This window comes from Nannospalax galili, unplaced genomic scaffold (genome assembly GCF_000622305.1).
Source record: "Nannospalax galili isolate Female #2095 unplaced genomic scaffold, S.galili_v1.0 scaffold38, whole genome shotgun sequence".
Classification (NCBI taxonomy): Eukaryota; Metazoa; Chordata; class Mammalia; order Rodentia; family Spalacidae; genus Nannospalax; species Nannospalax galili.
Window position 1 is genome coordinate 2,822,058 of NW_008342636.1, and position 18,709 is coordinate 2,840,766.

Below are 18,709 nucleotides of genomic sequence, written 5' to 3' on the forward strand. Positions count from 1 at the left end.
GGCATCCTGACCCCACTAACTAATGTGAGGGTTCTGGGCAGGGGGTCTGTTTTTCACATACTGTATCTCAGAACCTAATACAAAGCTGGCCAGAGGGGAGCTCAACAAATAAGTAAGTGGATTTTTAAGTTTCATAAATTTTATTTAGTGAATATGGGGCAGCTCACAATGAAAATGATCATGCTAATAAGTCACTGAGCCATATGTGACTAGAAAGCACACAGTTGCTGAAATAACCCATTATTGGAGCCCTGGAATCCACATCAACTTAGCTCCTGGCATTCAAGAATCTTTCTTTTCTGATGATTCCTCCTTCATTAGTCACCTGGTCTCAGTCTGATTTACATGTTACTTAAGGGTGTGGCCTCTAGCATCTTGTATTTCATAACTAGCTCTCCATGTGTGGAGTGGGAGTGGACCTCACTAATCAACCACAAAGCCTGGGAGGAGTCTCAGGTTAAGATTATTCAGAGAAGTTTTTTTTGAGAAGTTATTTTTAAATAATACCAGGAGGGATTAAGTTATAGGAAGAGGCTCAGTTTTCCCATGTTTTGATTATCTACTTTGTTGAAAACTGTCTTTTACTTTGTCAGAAAAGAAGTGAACTTTGTTATTTTTGATTCACAGTACAATTCATAAAGGGGCTTGAATGCTCTGGAAGTTCAAAAACATATTTTGGTCTCTCATATTTAGCATTTACAAAATTTTGTTTGTTTTAAGAGGTCGGGGAACTGGCCTCCAACTCGCTATGTAGTCCTGAATGGCCTTGAATTTCTGCTTGTCCTGTGTCCATCTCTCCAATGCTGGGATTACAGAGGTCACCACCACTCCCTGTTTATGTAATGCTGGAGACCAAACTTGGGGCTTCCTGCAAGCTAGGCAAGCACTCTACCCTATCCCTACAAGGTTGTTTTTGTAGGAGAAAATTGCCTGACTCTTTCAGCTTCTGGTCCTTCTGCTCCAGAAATCCATGGGAAGAGCTAGGAATGAGACATAAAGTCCACTAGCTTTCATTCGAATTTTCTGCCTCCTCTGCTCCATCTTTTCCCCAGGATGGAGAGATCAAGGGGCTAATCCTTCCCAGGTGGGGGGGGGCAAATTAAGGTGACTCTACCTCCAGAAATCAGCAGGTTCTGGGTTTCTGACTGGGCTGATACTGGCAACCCACACTCTGCCAGAATCCTACTGCGGGAGATGCCAGCCATCTGCAGAACAGGGGAACCTATTCTCCACCACCTTGGTGTAAGGAGAGGGAACTTCTACCTACCAAGGGCCAGGCTTTGTTTAGGGGTGGGGTGGGGGTGCCCAGTCTGCTGGGCAAGGTGTTCTGCAGGGGACCGCTTACCTCCCACAGGTGCTGCGTGTTCCTCACTGCGCCAGCCTGCACCTTCTCTGGGGGCAGGAGCACGCCTTGGAAAGGCCCGATCCAGGTGCCCTGCTGGATCCTCTGCGCCGCACAGATGCCGTATGCCAGGCCGGGCACAGTGCTGGTGCACAAGCACACCTCCCGCGGCAGGTCCCTCAGCCACTCGGGCAGCTCGGGCGGGGGAGCTGCGGCTGCGGCGCTGCTGGTACCCACGAGCCGGCGCAGCGAGTGCAGCGGCCCGTGCATAGGGCACTCGCCGTTGCGGTTGTCCGCGCACATGTCGCAACCTGTGGGAGACACGCGGGAAGGAGGGAAGGAGAGCGTTAGCCCGACCTCTGGGGGGCGGGCATCCTCGGGTATACCCCCCAAACAGCAGCTTCTCTGCCAGCCAGGGTAAGCCACCTGTTGGGGGGGTGACACCTTAGCTGCACCAAGGCCACTGGAAGTAGGAAAGAGGAATTCGAGCCGCTCCCTGGGAATTCTCATCTCTCAAATCTGCCCGCTACAGAGCAGGGAGCCTGGGGAACCCCAAAACCTTCAGAGCCAGCGTGGATAGCGTGGTTGCTCCTTGCACCGCACCTGCCGAGGGTGACTTCTCCTCTACCCAGCTTCCCCGCCTCTCCGCCTTTCTCCCTGGCCGGCGCCTGTACCCGGTGGCTTCTCCTGTCCTGCGGGTCACAGTATATTTACACTTGGACCCTCAAGAAGTTCGTCTCTGGCCTAGCCTGTTATCTCTAGTCTGTTATTCTAGAAGTTCGAACGCTGGTGTTTGGTTCTCTTCTTGGGCTATCGAAGAGGGGATGGAAGAAGGCCAGAGATGATTTTTAATCACCCTGGCTGTACACCACTAACTCCGCAGCTTCCTCCCAAGCCCTATGCTAAAAGTAGGGCCAAGCCCGCCTGCGACCCTTCGGAGGGCGAGCCGCAGCCTCAGCCCTTGACTGACCATGGTGGGGGCTATGACCCGGCCTCTGGCCGTCCGGCCAGCGCCCATTCCAGGAACTTCAGTCATTTTCCGGGACAAGCAGGGACTGGAGGTATGTTCTGGAGAGTCGGGTGAGCCTCTGCACACCTCTTCCCCGGGGCAAACTGAATAGCAAGTTAAAGGATCAGGATATTGGGTCTTTAACGATCCGGGTAATGGTTCAATAGAGCCTGTACCAACAGCGCGACGACTGATCTCGAGCTAAATGAGATTAGCTCAACTATGTGAAGCTGTTGCTGAACCTGTCCTTGACTTGCCCCAAAGCCATTGGCTCTCAGGGAGATTCCCTACCCCTCAAGCCTGCTGCTCCGGAGCACCCAGTGTCCATCACGCGACTGGAACTAGGGGGCGGGAAAGGGGCCTGGCGTCCCAGGGAAGCGAGGCGTGCGGCGACCGCGCTGTCGAATCTCAGCGCCCTGAAGGTTATTAATGGGCCTGGCGGAGCCGCCGTGTCTGCGCCTGGGCTCGGCCGGCCTGAGCCAAGGAGGCTGTCTAGGCGCCCGCCAGCAAGACCCGGCCTTCCTAGCCCTGCCTCCCTGGGGAGCCTTAGCGTCCTCCTGCAAAGGAGGCCTGTGGCACTGGACCTGGCACTTGATATACCCAGACTGGTGGGGATGATAAGAGCCAGGTAGCAGGAGATGCTCGGGTTGGACTCGGTGCTTCCTGGCATCTGGCCCTGGCCTCTGGTGCAGCTAGCCCTGATGGATCACTACATGTGCCTTGTCTGTGCTGAAACTAATGGACCACCTAAGAAACTTGTAACACGGTAAGTCAGGGAGGAACTTTCTAAGCAGAAATGCAGGAAAGTGGACTCACAACCCAGCATGGTGAAAGAACTCTTGCTCTGCCATTTATTTGATTATTATGGTTGAATACACAAATATCCTGTCTCATTGGAGGTGGTTGCAGTTAACTGTGTCTTCCCCATTCAGCAACCACTCCACCGCTAAGATAGCCCTAGAACCTAGGGGACCTTCAGGGTGCAGCCTTTAGAGCTTTTTCCCAAGCTACACAGGAGAGAAGCAACAACTGTTTTTGTAGGTATATCTTACAGCCTCCATTAACACCAAAAAGCCCTCCTCTGCTAGCAACACAAGCTAAAGGAGGACTGTGCAAGGCTCACTGCTGACCTCAGGGCCTAGATGGGAGTATGCTGACACTTGTTCCCATGGGAATTCCTCAAAAACACAAATTTCACTCATCCACCTTTTCAAGCTTTTGATTGTGAAAAAATCAAGACATTGTGGAAATAGACAATAAATATTATTACTTAGAGCATTCTGTGTGTCTTTTGTCTTGAACCAAACTGCTCCCATATTATCTAATTATCATGATTCCCACTTTACAGGTGAGGCAAAAGAGGCCTCACGAGGTTTGAAACTTGACCAAAGGCCCAGAAACTAGAAAGCAACAGAGAACAGATTCACATTTGAGTCTGCCTGACACCGAAGCCTTCAAACCCCAGATTTAGAAAGACTAATGAATGCTGGGAGAATTTTATATATCAACTCACAACTCAATCAATAGAATTGAAATAGTTCACTGATGTAACCATTTTGGGGCAACAAAATGTATGTTGGCATGATTGAGCTATAGATCTCTCTTCTCTCTCTCTCTCTCTCTCTCTCTCTCACACACACACACACACACACACACACACACACACCTACCTTCAGGTTTGAGGAGGCTAAAGTACAAGAATGAAAAGGAAAATAAATAGATGCTGTCCAAAATTTAATGTCACTGTCTGACTTCAGAGATGGCCACTCAGCACTTCAGCAAAAGTAGCTTAAAAACAAATGACAATAAGAAAAGGCAATGTGCCCATGAAAATGAATATAAATCACCCCAAGGAATTGCTTAACTGATTTTTCTTTTCTGGGTTACTCAATTAAGCAAAGAGCGAGAAGCAAAAACATTTACTATTCACAGCCTAACAACCAATGCCAAAGATTCTATCAGCTCCTCAGGTCTCTACCATCACATGGTCCCTGTGGATAACCAGATAAGAAGCAATAGACAGCAGTCACTACCCACACAGAAGAGGCACACTTCAGTAATATTTGTAACGAGTGACAGATAACTCATTTCTCCAAGAAGTCCTCTAAAGTCCTCTTCAACTTAAGTCTCATTTTTCTCTACAACATGCTGAAAAAACAATAGTATTTTGCAAAGTACTGAAAAACTGAGGCTCTCCAATATCTAAAAGACTATTTGTATCTTAAGTTCCATGAAAATTAGCCAAGTCAATCCACTTAGTTAGTCCACATAATAAGTCTTAATAAAAATATAAAAATACTCTCTCAGAAAAGCTGACTGGTTGCCATAAAAATGTTAGGCATAGACTTTAACAATTTTTAATACACAAAAATCTCCTGAACTGAAAATATTTATTTCTAACATGTTTCAGTGTCCCAGAGGAGCCAGAGGATGTTTTAAACAAGTAACTTTTTTGCAGGATTGACAAATATGTCACAAGTTGGCAAGCATTCTAGAAGTTTTTCTAGCCAGTGGGCAACAAACACCAGCATGAAAAGGTTTGAAGGACAAGCAGGCTACATCTCCAAACTACAACTACCCACACGGCATTCCAGGCCTATAAAAATCGGGATTTTTTTTTACAAATTTACATTTATTATTCGAAAGATGCATCAAAAATGCCACTTAAAGCATAGGGAATCTTAGCGATCCAGGTCTCTTTTTGAGCACATCTGTCTGGGTTCATGGGTGAGGGAAGAGGGTTATCTGTGGGTTGCAGGCTTGGTCAACCACTGACCTCAGAAGGCCAGGCCAAGTGAGGTGGAAAGTAGACTTTCACTCTGCATTTCAGGTCTGCACATCCATCTAACTGTGTAAAAAAAATTTTTTTTTGTAAGTGCATATGCTATTTTTACCACTTTAAACTAATCCTGTCTCTGTGTGAGGGGGCAAAGTAGGCCATGGGTCTCTTCTAGAATTTCACTTCTCATTCTAGGAAAGGTGAAAGCACTTTAGGATTCTTGGTATCTGCAAGGAAACCCGAAAGGCGGGTGTGGGAGTTGGCAGGGCTCTGACCCCAGAGCTTGGCTGGAGAGTGCGGGCCACGCCATGCCCCCACAGCCTTTGGTTACGGAAACCAAAGAGTAACTGGAGAGCCTGCTGAGCGGTCGGCTGCGGTACCGGCTCTCGGCCGTAAATCCTCCTCCCTGCAGACAAGGTCGCAGCCTTCTTTCCTGCAGGCCGAGCCCTGAGAGGCCGGGACCCATTGATCGATGCCCCGGAGGCGCGGTCCCGGGAGTGCCGCCTACTGGCAAAGCTGTGCTAATCTGAAGAGGCTGGGGGAGGGCACAGGGGACTAAGGGCAAGGGCCGCCAGAGCAGGCCCTCAGGGAGCCTTTCTCACCGGGTCACACCCCAGGGCTCCATCCTTGCCAGCCTCCGGGAGTGATGTGCAGCTGTCAGGCAGCCTTCTCCCCAAAGGATGACTTTTTGAAGGCCTCACCCAGCATTCATCCTCGATGGGCTCCCAGGGTGAGTCTGCCCTTGCCCTCCCTGGCCACGCACCGGTCCTTCTCTCCTGAGTAGGGATCTTCCTTCCAGCCCCACCCACCCCAAGGAGGTCTGGGCGATGCGAAGGCGAGGCGGCCACCAGGAGGAAGAGCCTATTGTGGTCACACGCCCCGCAGGGCTGCCTAGCTAGTGGGGATGATCTTGGGGACACTGAGGGAAGAGCACAGCTACTAGCAACGTGTAGAAGTGCAGAGCTTCGGCTGCCCAGCCTGCCGGAGGGGCTCTGGGACCAGTGAAAGAGACAAAGGGTGAGGAAAAGACCGAGAGAGGGAGAAAATGTGGATTTTATTTGTCTCCTGATGACTGTATTAATAAATTAAATGGGAGCGCCAGGGTGTGAGGGTGAGAGAATATTGCAAGGAGATAAACCTTGCCGGCCCCTGCCCCTGCGAGGCCACCATATACAAGGCGGAGATGATGAATAGGAGAAGCGAGAGGAGATCGAAGCGGGTCTGGGCTGGCTCCACTCTCTCCTACAAAACTATAGGGCAATTAATTGTGGCTTGTCCCCTCATCCTTCATCTCCTGGTGGCACATATCGATGGAGATTACTGCTGATGGACCATTTTATCACCTTAAATAAACAGTCACCACCTCTTCTAACCTCAATCTAATATATGGCTCTATGTTCAGTTTCAGGGAGCTAGATAACAAATGATGTAAAATAGCTAAATCATGTGTGTTACGAGGTGGGGCTGGGCCTGCACACAAAACGAGAGAATAAGAGAAAAAGAAAAATAGAACAATATAAAAGGCCACACACAGACACTGAAACTCCCTCCCACCTGGGACCAGGTCTGAAATCTAAAATATATCCCTTGCTGGTCATTGACAGTGGGGATGATGGACCGCGAGGGGCAAAGAGGGTGTGTCTCCGAGACAGCAAAGGCTGGTTTGTGGGTTCTTAAAAAGGCTTCCAAGAGAATGCAGTGGGAAGAGAATAGGGTAAAGTCAGAACACACTGGCCCTTCCCACTTCACCACATCCTATAGTACAGCTTCAGCGTTGGCTCCAAATTTCCTTTACTATTCCCAGCCTTTCCCCACAAACCCTTGGCAAGTGTGGCACTGCCAACAATGCCACACCCATGTATACACCTGCTTGTTCCTGCACTGGACGGCTTCCTTAGATCAGAAGAGGTCAGAGAATTCCCTTCCTCCCCCAGTCTCTCCTGTTGGAGAAAGTATAGTGTGATCCAACTCTTATGCCTAGACACCAGAACAGGTTCATTTCCCTTCTCCCTCTCATGTATGAAGGAGGAGCTTCATCACAGAAAGGTATGAAAAACTAACTCTGCAGAGACAATTGTGAGCCTTTACACATACTCCAGGCTCACCCACTGACCATGTCTTGCTATCCTCTAAGACCAGTGACAGGATCTCAGAAAACAATCAAGCTTCCTGAGGATCAATGGCTTCTGGTAATCCAGCAGCCAACAAGGGCAAAAAAAAAAAGTCCCACCCTGTGTGTATTACAGGACACAGCATTCGACTTTTAAGGGAAGAAAACAGCAGCCAAGCCTTGAGAGCTTCAGTGGAAAGTGTATTTCAACCGCTTGTTTGCAGTTTGGTAACGGGACTCTACTAGAGGAAATCACTTGGGCTAATTTGCATCTAGTGTGTTTGAAAATCTGGCAGAAAAGAACTAAGTATTCATTCGCGGTGGCATCTGCCATAACAGAATCTCAAGGTAGACTGTGGCTAAGCAATGGTGTTATGCATTACTAATCAGAGGCAAAAAGCTACTGCTCTAAAGGGAAGAGAGAAGTAAGGAGACCCTTCTTTGGCTAGTAAGAAAAAGAGAAATGACTAGACACTCTAAATACGAACTGACAAACTGAAGCAATGCTGAATGATCACTTTGCAGAATTCTTTTAGAGGGAAAATGGCAAACAACTAAAATGAAAGCTAGGAAATCTACACATGATAAATTAATAGGTGCCTCCCTTCAGCCTCTCCCCCATCCACCCACCCGCTTATAGCAGGGAATAAGGGGAAGCTTTTGTTCTGTCTTTCAAGGGACCAACATACCAACTTCCCAAGGGAAACTTTCAAATCTTTGCGTTTTGGATTCACTTGAAGCTCCTAGTTAGCTCAAACTGCTACTGCTTCTCTTCAAAACACATCGCATGGTTTCAAAGGGGTGCCAAAGCTCACTTGCCCAGAGAAGTTCCTGGAAGAATGGGAGGCCTGTTTTCCTATTATCCAGAGCTACATGTTAGCTTTCTATTTTCTTTCCAACTATCCCTTTAATCAGTGAGCAATGTGAGGTGCAACTCTTATAAGACAATCTAACTTACTTTCCCTTTTGTCTTGTTTCCTGCACTTTGAATATCGAAGCAGTCCACTGTACTCAAAAGAAGATACCAGAAGATAAACAAAATAATAATAAATAAGATCATAATTTACCTTTTCCAACCAGGAAAAAAAAAAGAGATATCTAGGCAATAAATTGGTTCCACATCCAAATGTTAATTAGTAATCTGTCCTAATTCTTTCTCTAATTAGCGTACGTTTCCTCCAGTGACAATATACCGAATTCCAAAGCTGCATTGAACACATGTAGCTCAACAGAGGTGTGGACTATGTTGCCAGTGTCTTATCCACGACTGACTTAATTCAGAAAAGAAACTGCAAGTTTGATAGGCACTTCCAATCTGCAGCGATTCTATTTCACTTAGCAGTAAGAACTGCCTTTTCCAACACATTTTTTGTTTTCTATTTCGCATCTTTAAAAGCATTGATTTTAAGACAACATGGACAAGAGATTCATGAGGGAATAGGTATTTTTTAACTTCATTAAGCCAATGGAATTTTATAAAATGATTCAAAACCCTGGAATATAAGAGATTTCTTAACTGCACAGGAAATTGGAATCGAAGTTCCAATTTTAACCCCATTTTCCCCTCAGATGCTAGAAAGGAAAAAAGTAAATATGACTGCTTTTTAAGTTAGTGATTACTATCTCCATCACAATAATTCTCTCCAATCATTATGAGATTAATACACCTCAGTGATGAAGTTAATGCCCAGTGTTTTTTCATCAAAGTAATAACCTTCTGCAATTATCATTCTAATTACATTATTTCGTTTTGGCAACAATTCAAGTTTATGGTGTGATAAACATTTTATAGAAAGTAGCTTATTAAAATAAAATAAAAGTAAATATTTATGATCTACTTTTGTCAAACGGAAGCAAGATGAAGAATGAATTGAAGAAAGTTGATGAATGCATATAAAACTTCCAAAACATGTATTACTTTCAGTGATACATGTTTCCATTGCTTTAATGATCAGCCCAGAGATTTCTGGGAGTATATTTAACACCTATCCCAGAACCTTAGGTGTAAAGCTTAATATCATAACCTGAAGTTACCACAAACTAGCAGATGCAAAGCAATACACATTCTTGCTTTTTCTTTGAGTTTTGTTTCCAAACATCAGAATATAACTGTACTCACGACAAGCTTTTGAAATTGAATATAGAAACCAAACTGAAAGTCTTGATATTTAGCTAGTCATTCACAAAAGTAAACTTCTTTTACTAAGTCATTGTCGCCCTTGTGAATAAAGGAAGCAACACGGGTTGCAAGCGTTTGCAGGATCTAGGGTTCTTGGGGAATGAGGGAGCCACAAGGCACAACACTGCCCTGATGTTGGAAAGGTTCTCATTAAGAAGCGGACATTTTTCTTTTCCTCCTTTTCTAAATAAACAGCAGCCCTACCAGTAACCCCTGCCTACATTAAGAAACAGACCCACTGTCACCGCCAAAACGCCTACTCCTGCCCCTCTAGCCAGCAGCTCAGGAGCCCTCAACAATCACGCCGCCCGAAAATGAGCTGCCACAGTTAACTCGAAAGGTGGGCTATAAAGAATTACAAACAAACCCTAGGGTCCACGCTCCTTGGAAACGCGGGGAGCCGCCCATCCGTTTAGGACCAGGATGGGCCCACTGGGGCATTGCCCTCCGCCAGCTGCCTGCTCTCGCTTGGCCCTGAACCCAGGGCGGCAGGCAGCAGGCCGGGTCCTGGAGCACCTCTGGCTGCAAACCCTTGAGGCGGGCGAGGCGGGGATGGAGGGAGCGGAGAGACACAGTCCCAGGCGCCACCAGGCCACCCGAACACCATAAAAGTTTTGCCTCAGATATCTGGGTGGCGCGGGACAGTGGCTAGGACCAGAACCCCAACCCGTGTCTCTCTCATCCAAACCCGCCTCCGGGACCTGTGTTGTTGGTCGTCAGGGGAGAGAGAAAGCTAGGGCTGCGGCTACGTACGGTTGTTGGGGTCGCTGGTGTGCTGGTTGAGCGGGATGATCTCCATGCGCTGCTGGCCGTACAGGTAATAGTCCAGCTCCTCCGCGCTGCAGCGGAAGCGCGGGACGCCCCGGCCATCGCCGCCGCCGCCGCACTTGGCCGGCCCGGGACCGGGGACGCCGAGGCATAGGTCTTTTGCGGGCAGTGGCTCCGCGACCACCGCTGCAGTGGCTAAAGGTGCGAACACCGGCATCTGCGCCACGGGCAGGGCCGAGAACCCCGCCAGAGCGGCGGCGGCGGCGGCGCAGGAGGAGGCAGAAGAGGCGGAGGTGGAGGAGGAAGCCGGGGTGGACGAGGCGGAGGAGAGCGAAGCTGGCCGCGGCCGGAGGCCGTCCGCAGGCGGCTCGGGGCGCTCGGGAGGCGGCGGCGGTGGCTGCAGGGGCTGGGGCGCGCCCAGGGGAACCGCCGCGCCGCTGCTCTTGAGCGGGCCGCCGCCTCCGTGCGGGAAGAGCTGCTGCCAGTGCTGCAGGTAGGCTGGGTCCACTTTAAGAAAGGCCGAGCCGCCGGGCTCTCCCGGCTTCAGCATATCCGACGCCTGGAGCTGGGGGCAGAGGAGGGCAGGGAGGAGCGCAGCGTGAGCGGTAGCCTGGACCAGGGGCGCAGAGGAGGGCGGCGGGGACCTGGATGGAGGGCCACAGCGCCCTCGGCTCGGCTGGCAGCCTCCCGCTTCCGCGGCCCCCTCTTCCCAACTCTGCCCGGGCGCAAAGTTTACTCTGAAGCCGCAGAGCGGCGCAGAGGTGGCTGCGAGTACCCGGCGCTGTCTCCCAGCCTGCGATCCCAGTCCCACCCTGCTAGGCTGGGACCCCGGACTGGGCGCTTCCCGCACCACTCAGCTGCAGGACGCGGCCCCCGCCCTCCGCCGGCACCCTGGAGCCGACCGGAGGCGAAGTGGCGCAGCTCTGCGGCCGTGCTGGCCTCCAGCTCCGGGAGGCGGGACAGTCTCGCCCCCCGCCCCCAGCCCGAGACCGCAAACCTCCCGGTGCTTCGGGGCCTCCCCCACTCACGACCCGGGTTGAGCCACACTGTACCTGCAAAGTCCGAGCAGCCGGGGAGCTGGGGGCGTGCGTGCGCGCGGGGTTTCGATGTGCGATCACAGAGTGGGAGTCCCGGGTGAGCTACATGTCCCCGGGGAGGAAGACAGCCTTAGGGATCCCGCGGCCCCGAGCCTTTCCCAGGATGCTGGCGACGGTCGCGGAGGCCCGCGGAGGGCGCAAGAGCCGCTGGGCTGAGAGCGCGGGAGCGCAGGAGGAGCGGAGCGCGGGACCGAGCCGCCTCGGGCTGCTGCGCTCGGCCGCCTCGGCGCCGCCGCTCCACTCTGGCAGCGTCCAGACTGGACACGTGGGTTTTACGACAGCACGGAATACAAGTGTGTGCGTGTGTGCGTGCGTGCATGTGTGTGTGTGTGTGTGTGAGAGAGAGAGAGAGAGAGAGAGCACACGGCGAGGAGAACACAGCGGAGGGAGCGGGAAGAAGGAAGTTCTAACTGAACTGGACCCGCAGCGCGCCGCTGCGCCCCCGCCTCTCCCGCAAACACCTCCTCTGCCGCCCCCCCCCCACCCCCCACAGTTTTTTTTTTTTTTCCTGGCGTGACGTCTCCAGTTCGCTTGCTGCCTCCGTCTGTCCTAAACGTATCTTTTCTAGATGCCGGCGCAGCGTCCGGAACCCGAAAACGCTGGAAGACACAAAAACCAGTACGCATCTCCGAGTCTGCTGGAGTGTGGGCGAAGGATGCTGCGTACCGCGGGCGTCGAGCAGACCTGGTCCAGGGAGCTAGTTTGCGCTTTAGCCGGGTTCGGATTTTCCTGGAATGCTGTTGGGTGCCAGAGTTGTCTTGCCTGCCAAGCAACCTCGAACATAAATCCTCCTGGGAGAAAAGTTGAGCTCGAGGCGCGGCGCGCTGTGAGCTGGTGTCAAACCCCCAGTCTGCTGCGTTCGGGACAGGCGTGGCGGAGCCATGGGTTTGGGAGTGAGGGTCCCTAAAGAGCGAGCTGGTCCTGGCAGGACTCCAGCTTGGCCCGGAGTTGACAGGCAGCTGCGTTGGAGTTTGCACAACCCAGCCTTCCTGAAGGGTTCTTTCCCACTCCTTGGCACCTCGAGCCTTGCAAGCATCTAGGGTTTCGTCTGTGCCTCCGCTGCCCCTGGATTCAGGAGAGTCTGTTTACCTTCAGCTGTTTGGGTTGCCCCAGGAGCTCAAATACAGGTTTCTTTACCGAAAATCTAGCGTTAGCGGTGCGGGGTGCAAGTTGCAGACCCAGCTTCACCATGCCATCTCCAGAGCTTTGGGCCGCAGCCCCTCTACCATAAGAAATCCAGCGTCCACCCATTTGCCACCGGCGCCACGCTCTTAGCTTTCTGATATTCCTGGTACTCGTGGCAGAGGGCAGCGACAAGCTCTGTGAGATTGGCTAATTCCGGCGCTTTCCCCTCGCCGGAGTTTTGTCCACACCTAAAAGGGGGGGGGGTGGCATTTCTCTTTCCGCAAACAGCCCAGTTTATTAAGCAGTCACCATCTCGAACAAATAATCTCCAATCTTCCCTAATTTCTGCTTTCTTTTTCTCTTCCCACCACTCATTTTGTCTGAGCCTGGGAAACGCGCTGTTTAGACTTGGTCCGGGTCTCACACAGGATGCCTCCCTACTGGTTGTAACAGAGTTGGACCGAAAATGTTTTGACTGGCGTCGTTATGACAAGGCCATCCGTCATTCCTGGATAGATTGATAGCACCCAAGTCTGAGGCGCGCACCAGGAGAGGAAACCCACAGCTCTGTGGACCCCGAGGCTAACCAGGCAGTCCTAGCAGACTTTGCACCATTCCCGGGAGGAGAGGATGAAGTTCCAGGCCCCTTTCAATTAATCTGCTTCCAGAACTGTGGTGGCTGCCGGGCCGCGGGAGCCAGAGCAAACTCTCTTTCTCACATTCCCCTACTTCTTTGCTAAGACCTGGCTGGACGTTTCTCAGTGTGAAGCGGGGAGCTCTGGCCAGGGAAGTCCGGAAACCGCTCTGCAGCCCAGACGCACGTCTACTCCCAACCCCGCTTATTCCTAGCGAAGGGTCCCCAGGAATGAAGGCCTCACAGAATCACAACCATCTCCCCCCGCCACCACCCCCCGCTTCCCTGGGAAATCTCGGGAACTGGGGCGCTGGTTGCACAACTGCTTGGGAGGCCTCGTGCCACTCACACACCGGGTGTGTGTGTGTGTGTGTGTGTGTGTGTGTGTGTGTGTGTGCGCGCGCGCGCGCGCGCTTATCCTAAAATAAACTGACAGGTTAATGAGAGCTTAGGACAGGGGAAGCGCATACGTTTAGTATGCCTCCCAGCCATACAGGGAAGACATTATTTGGGAACCGCAGGACCGAAAAAAGGGTAGGTAGGTTGCCTAAGGTCATGCCATTAATGAGAAATGGAGACGCATTCAGACCCCGGTCAGTGGGCTGCCAAGTGCATTCTCCTATCTACACTAGTCAAACCTTTACCACTGCATCGAGCTGAGTTGGGAGGTGGTAGGGATGCTCCAGAGATCAGAAGCTGAGAAGGCAAAGATCCTCTCTCCCATTGTGAGTATAAATGAAATGCCGGACCTGTCAGATTCAAGGCTCTCCCACTCTCACCCTTGCCACACATCCCAGAAGTGCTGGACATGAATGAGGTATCGAGGTGACAGGACCCTAGGTACCAGAGGACAAAGGAACCTTGTATGGAGGAAGGAGGCAGGGACAATTAGGAAGTACCACTCCGAGGGCCCGGGGGCAGAGGAGAAGGTCTCCAGGGAAATGTCTATGGCCTGGGCATCTTTAGTGCCTCTACAGAAGGTCCCAGGCACAGGTGGAGGTCTGCGGGGTCCTCACACCTGGGGCACAGCACAGTTAGCAGGAAGGAAGCATTCTGGAAGTTGCTCCCCGTTCACCCGGTTGACCTGGCGCTCTTGGTCACAGTCGTTCTGGCGTGTCTTCGGGTTTTTAGAAAGTGCGCCCACTGACCGCAGGGCTGCGTCCCTCAGATCTGTGCCCTTTCTCTTCACTGCATAGAAGAGGGGCTAACAAATCACTCCGACCACTTAGGAAGCGATCAAACCTTTATAAAAATCCATCGCTCCCAAATCGATGGGTGAATATTTGCTGGGAATTTGTTCCAGAGGAATAAATAAGAAGCGAGAGTGTATTAAATGCAAAAGGGGGACACGGTGGTGTTTTTCTTCATTGATTAATGACCTCTGAAATAAAACAAGTGGGAAGAGGAGTCAGGATCGATAAATTAACTACCCGAATTTATCATTTTCTGGAGCATTTTCCCCGAAAATTCTCCCTAGGAAGCCCATTTTACCCTTAGCAGAGAGGGGAGGAAGAGAGCCCAGGCAGAGCAGGAAGAGAGAAGGGAGGCAGGAAAGCAGCAACGCAACCTGTACAGGAGATCCTCTATCAGATTTCGTTTGACATACAATTAAAAAGTTTGCCTTCCATATTAATTATTTTTTCCTGATGGGGGAGGGGAACAAATGGCCGTCACCTTTGACAGGACTCCAATAAAGAATTCAACAGCTCTTCTTTCTGCCCTGGGTGCTCACGTTTCTAGGTTTAAGGTCATGGGTGGCTGAGTTAATAATTCATTAATATAGACATTTATTCAGAAGGGTTCTTCTAGATCCACTCACCCTGCCTCCTTGAGATTTATTTTCCTAGCAAATGGATTGAGAGGGGGGAGCTGCAGGTGAAAGGAGGAGTAAGAGAAAAGGGGAGGGGAAGAGAGAGAGAGAGAGAGAGAGGCTGTTTACAGAGGGGCAATGTGCTTAGCCATTCTAGTGGGCTAGTGGGCAGGTCCCTTTAACTTGTCATCAAAACTCTGATTGAAAATGTGGCATCCCTTAGGACAGTTATTCTGGCCTCTAGTGGACCTTTCTGCCTATAGACCCATCTTCTATAGATGTCCAGAAAGCTCCTGATTTAGGATCTGCGTAGAGACATCTCAGGGAGGACCTGGAGTTCAAACCAAAGAGAAAAAGCTCTGGAAAGCTCCCTCTATGCCATTTCCAGACTTACCCTGACCAGGAATCTAAAAATTACCATTCCTAGGGGCACAGGTAAGTTCCGGTGGATATGTAATCTCTCAGAAATGGGACTGTGGGGCATTATAGAACAATGCCTTGAGTCCAGGTCTTCAAGTTTACATTCTAAGGGGATAGAGGCTGGGAGGAAATAATAGGTGAGTAGTCAGAGAGTAGGAACTGCTATACAAAGTAATAAGGGAAGGAGGAAAAGAGCATACCCAGATTGGTGTGACCATGACTAGGTGTTTCATAAAAGCTGAACTTTGGGTGAGATAAAGCAAGATGATGCCAGTTTTATGCTTGGGAAGGCTTACTCTGTGGCCCAAGTGCTAAAGAAGTAAAAAGGCCTCTTTGGAATTCTGTCTCTTGAGCTACTGGCTTCACTTGCTTCCTCAGGACACCAGCTATCCTCTCAGTGCACTGATGCTCTGTTTACATCAGCTAGACCTACCTCGGGCTGCTGACGAAGTCTGACACAATGATCTAAAGTTCTTCAAATGTGCAATGAAAGGGTGAAACTAATGGGGCTTTCCATCCTAAGCTTTGTATGAAGCAGATGACAAATGGGACCTCTCTGTCTGTACTGTATGCCCCACCTTCCAGATGCTCCAATGTTTGGGTTGTGAAATGCATTGAAATCAAGAAAGCCCACCACTTATTTGAATCACTGCAGTCTTCCCATTGATTCATTTACTTCATCACTTCTTTGTGGTACTCAGTGATAGGACAGAGTGGAGTGAGTGAGGTGGAAGGTGCTTTTTTGCTCCTCAGGCAGAAGCAGCTCTTTCCTCAGATGATACACAGGAGTCTTAACATTTGGGTGACACACCATCCTCTTAAGGGATATAAGAAGTTTAAATGCTCTCTTATCTCTTCCCTGTCACAACTATGGTGTAAAGGCAAGCTCCTCACTTTGCCAGGTGAAAGATGAAAGTTGTAGCCAGGAGGTCAAGCTCGGCCTGTTTCTGAGCATTCTCTTTCCTCTGCCAAGACCAGAGCAGACAGCACCTGTTCATTTCACTTGAAATGCAGCAGAACCAGCTAGCTCTTTTCACCTTTGTCACCCAACAACTGTCACTCACACACTGCTTCTCAGCCACCCTAGGCCTGATTTGGATTTGACCTACTGACCTGGAGGTGAAAAGCTCCACAGAATATTACTAATCCCTGGGGCCAGTCCGTCTCCCAGAGAAGCCTCTAAATATATCCTTCCCATTCACAGGAAAATCAGCCATTATAATTTGCTAAGGTCTCCTGAGTTAAAAACGTATCTGTGGCAGTTCACTCCTGTAAAGATGTAATGAGTGACCATTGAGTGAAAAACAGCTGCTTCCCTTCCTTGTTTCCTTCCTTCCTTCCTTCTTCCCTCCCTCCCTCCCTCTTTTCTTTCCTTTCTTTTAATCCCAAGAAGACAAGAAAAAGATAATCAGCCTGGATAAACTACCCTGTTAGATACTTATATATTCACTTTAGCTTTTGTCCATCTACCCTTCCCCAGGAATTGAAACTTCGATTTTTCCAAGTCTATAACAATATTTAAACCAAACCAAAGTTACCTACAACTGCAATATATACCATCTCATGTGGACCTGTGGTATAGGAGAAATGACTGATAAGTCTTTAGGGCAATCTTTTTTGAAGTTCTAGCAAATACTTCCTGGTTTTAAGAAAGACCTCTGTTGGTAACCAGATTGTGGCCTAGATCAGTTGAAGACTGCATACTTTAAGTTATAATCAGGATGAGGCAAGCACATTACAGTGCATCTGTTAGAAATTAGGAACATATGCCATGTAGATTTGCATTCTGAGGGTTAGCAGGTCCTGGTGCATGATGAGTTCCCCTGAGTGCCTGGCAACAGTATCTAGGAGGCAGGATGGTTTCCAGTCATCCCCATAAATGAGGGGGCCTAAGGCTATCCCTCCACAGTCTTGCTTTCCTGAAAGCTCTTGTATATAACTGCAGGTGCTTAGGAGGCCTGTCTGTCCCTCATCCCATACTCTTCTCTATGGATTCAGGTTCTCTCTCTCCTCTGAGCTAGGGTGACACTAGGCTGTGTTTAAGGACTATTTCCAGCAAGTCTTTGTTCTCTATGTATATAAGCCTTTAGTGAAGAAAAAAAATCTATTTTAGTTTCTTTCAAGAGATGGAAAACTTGTTTTGAAGCCTAAATAGACACTGGACAGTTGCTGTGCCAAAAGTCAGGAGTGACAGTGCGGTGCCCTTTACACCCATGATTTCACACTATGAAGTGTTTCAAAGTCTAGCTCTCCTTCCCTACGATCCCCAAACAGTAAGTCGCATTAGAGTTCAGAAGAAGAAGTTCTCTTTTTTGGTCTAGGAGATGATGAAGAAAAGCTTCAGAAAATGACATGAGCCACAGATTTTTCTGCCTTCACATGGGCAGAGTAGGAGTGACAAAGGCACTTTAACACAGGGCGACTCTCTAAGCAGGCAAAGACCAGGCCTTCACAAAGCTTATGGAAGGCCCAGCTAACTCTTTCCTAATTCATGAGAACAAACAGCTGGCTGGCTAGTCTCTTTAAGAGCCAGGACTCTTATCTTTTTGGTGGCTCTGAATTCACATTTCATAGCTTTAGAAAGATGCTGTCACAAGAGTGTTTTGAGTTAAAATATACTCTGGTATGAGTCTGAGAATTAACTTATGACTGAAACAGTTGAAAAACAGTTGAGGGGTGGATGATGAGACACCAGCACAGCAGAAGCAGCCCTGGGATTTGATTTTGTGAGCTTGCCAGTGCCACTTCCTGGCTCTGGATAGCGAAGCTATGATTCGCTCATCTACTCTTTCTGTGGAAGAATAAACAAACAAACAAATAAGTAGGCAACTTGAGAAGTTCAAAAGACTAGTGATCTAGAGCCTTCTGCTGTAAAAACCATGTAGGAAAATATTTTAGAATAAACAAAAATATTTCCCAATGATCCAATTAGCTATGGTTGCTCTCCTTTTAAAAGAAGAAAGAAGGGAGTGGAGAGATGATGGCTCAGCTGTTAAGAGCACTGGTTGCTTTTTCAGAGGTCCTGGGTTCAGTTCCCACACACAACTAATAACCTTCTGTGACTCCAGTTCCAGAGGATCAGACGCCCTCTTCTGGTCTCTGTGTCAATTTCACACATGGTACACTTACATGCAGGCAAAACACATACACATACAACAAGTAAATAAAAAAATTTAAAGGTCCTAACCACCCCCATCCCTCTCTTTTAAAAAAGAAAGAAATTACAGAAAAGTTACTTAAGAGTCTTATCATCATGCAATGCCCTCAGAGGTCAGAAGAAGGCATCAGTTTCCCAGGAACTGGAGTTAGGAGGTTTTGTTATAGTTTTTGGCCATTATGTGGGTGCTGGGAATTGAACCTGGATCCTCTGCAAAGGCAGTATGTTCTTAACCTTTCAGTCATCTCTCCAGACCTTAAGATTCTTTTTAAATACCAT

The 18,709-nt window shown here is 49.3% G+C and overlaps 2 protein-coding genes across 2 annotated transcripts in view; one reads left to right on the forward strand and one right to left on the reverse strand.

Moving 5' to 3' along the window:
• The window catches only part of Prdm6 (PR/SET domain 6), a 102,319-nt gene extending 90,741 nt beyond the window's left edge, over nucleotides 1-11,578 (reverse strand). Inside the window, exons 1-3 of the mRNA XM_008838729.3 lie at nucleotides 11,240-11,578; nucleotides 10,173-10,752; nucleotides 1,346-1,653 (exon numbers count right to left, since the gene is read on the reverse strand). Of these exons, the coding sequence (XP_008836951.1) occupies nucleotides 1,346-1,653; nucleotides 10,173-10,737 (873 nt within the window). The 5' untranslated portion in view covers nucleotides 10,738-10,752; nucleotides 11,240-11,578. The remainder of the gene's footprint in view (nucleotides 1-1,345; nucleotides 1,654-10,172; nucleotides 10,753-11,239) is intronic.
• LOC115071342 lies at nucleotides 5,777-13,335 on the forward strand. Its single transcript, XM_029566229.1, has 5 exons — nucleotides 5,777-5,860; nucleotides 9,694-9,759; nucleotides 10,265-10,455; nucleotides 10,551-10,680; nucleotides 11,853-13,335. Exons 1-5 carry the CDS (start codon nucleotides 5,777-5,779, stop codon nucleotides 12,189-12,191), a joined length of 810 nt encoding a protein of 269 aa, XP_029422089.1. The 3' UTR covers nucleotides 12,192-13,335.
• Nucleotides 13,336-18,709: the final 5,374 nt, after the last annotated feature.

What these genes read in the sequence shown, in the direction of transcription:
- LOC115071342 (XM_029566229.1), top strand. Translation starts at nt 5,777, where the DNA reads ATGTGCAGCTGTCAGGCAGCCTTCTCCCCAAAGGATGACTTTTTGAAG. An exon ending in ATCCTCGATGGGCTCCCAGG is followed by an intron (nt 5,861 to 9,693) that starts GTGAGTCTGCCC and finishes CTGCCCCTCTAG; the next exon opens with CCAGCAGCTCAGGAGCCCTC. An exon ending in AGAGCGGCGGCGGCGGCGGC is followed by an intron (nt 10,456 to 10,550) that starts GCAGGAGGAGGC and finishes GGCCGTCCGCAG; the next exon opens with GCGGCTCGGGGCGCTCGGGA.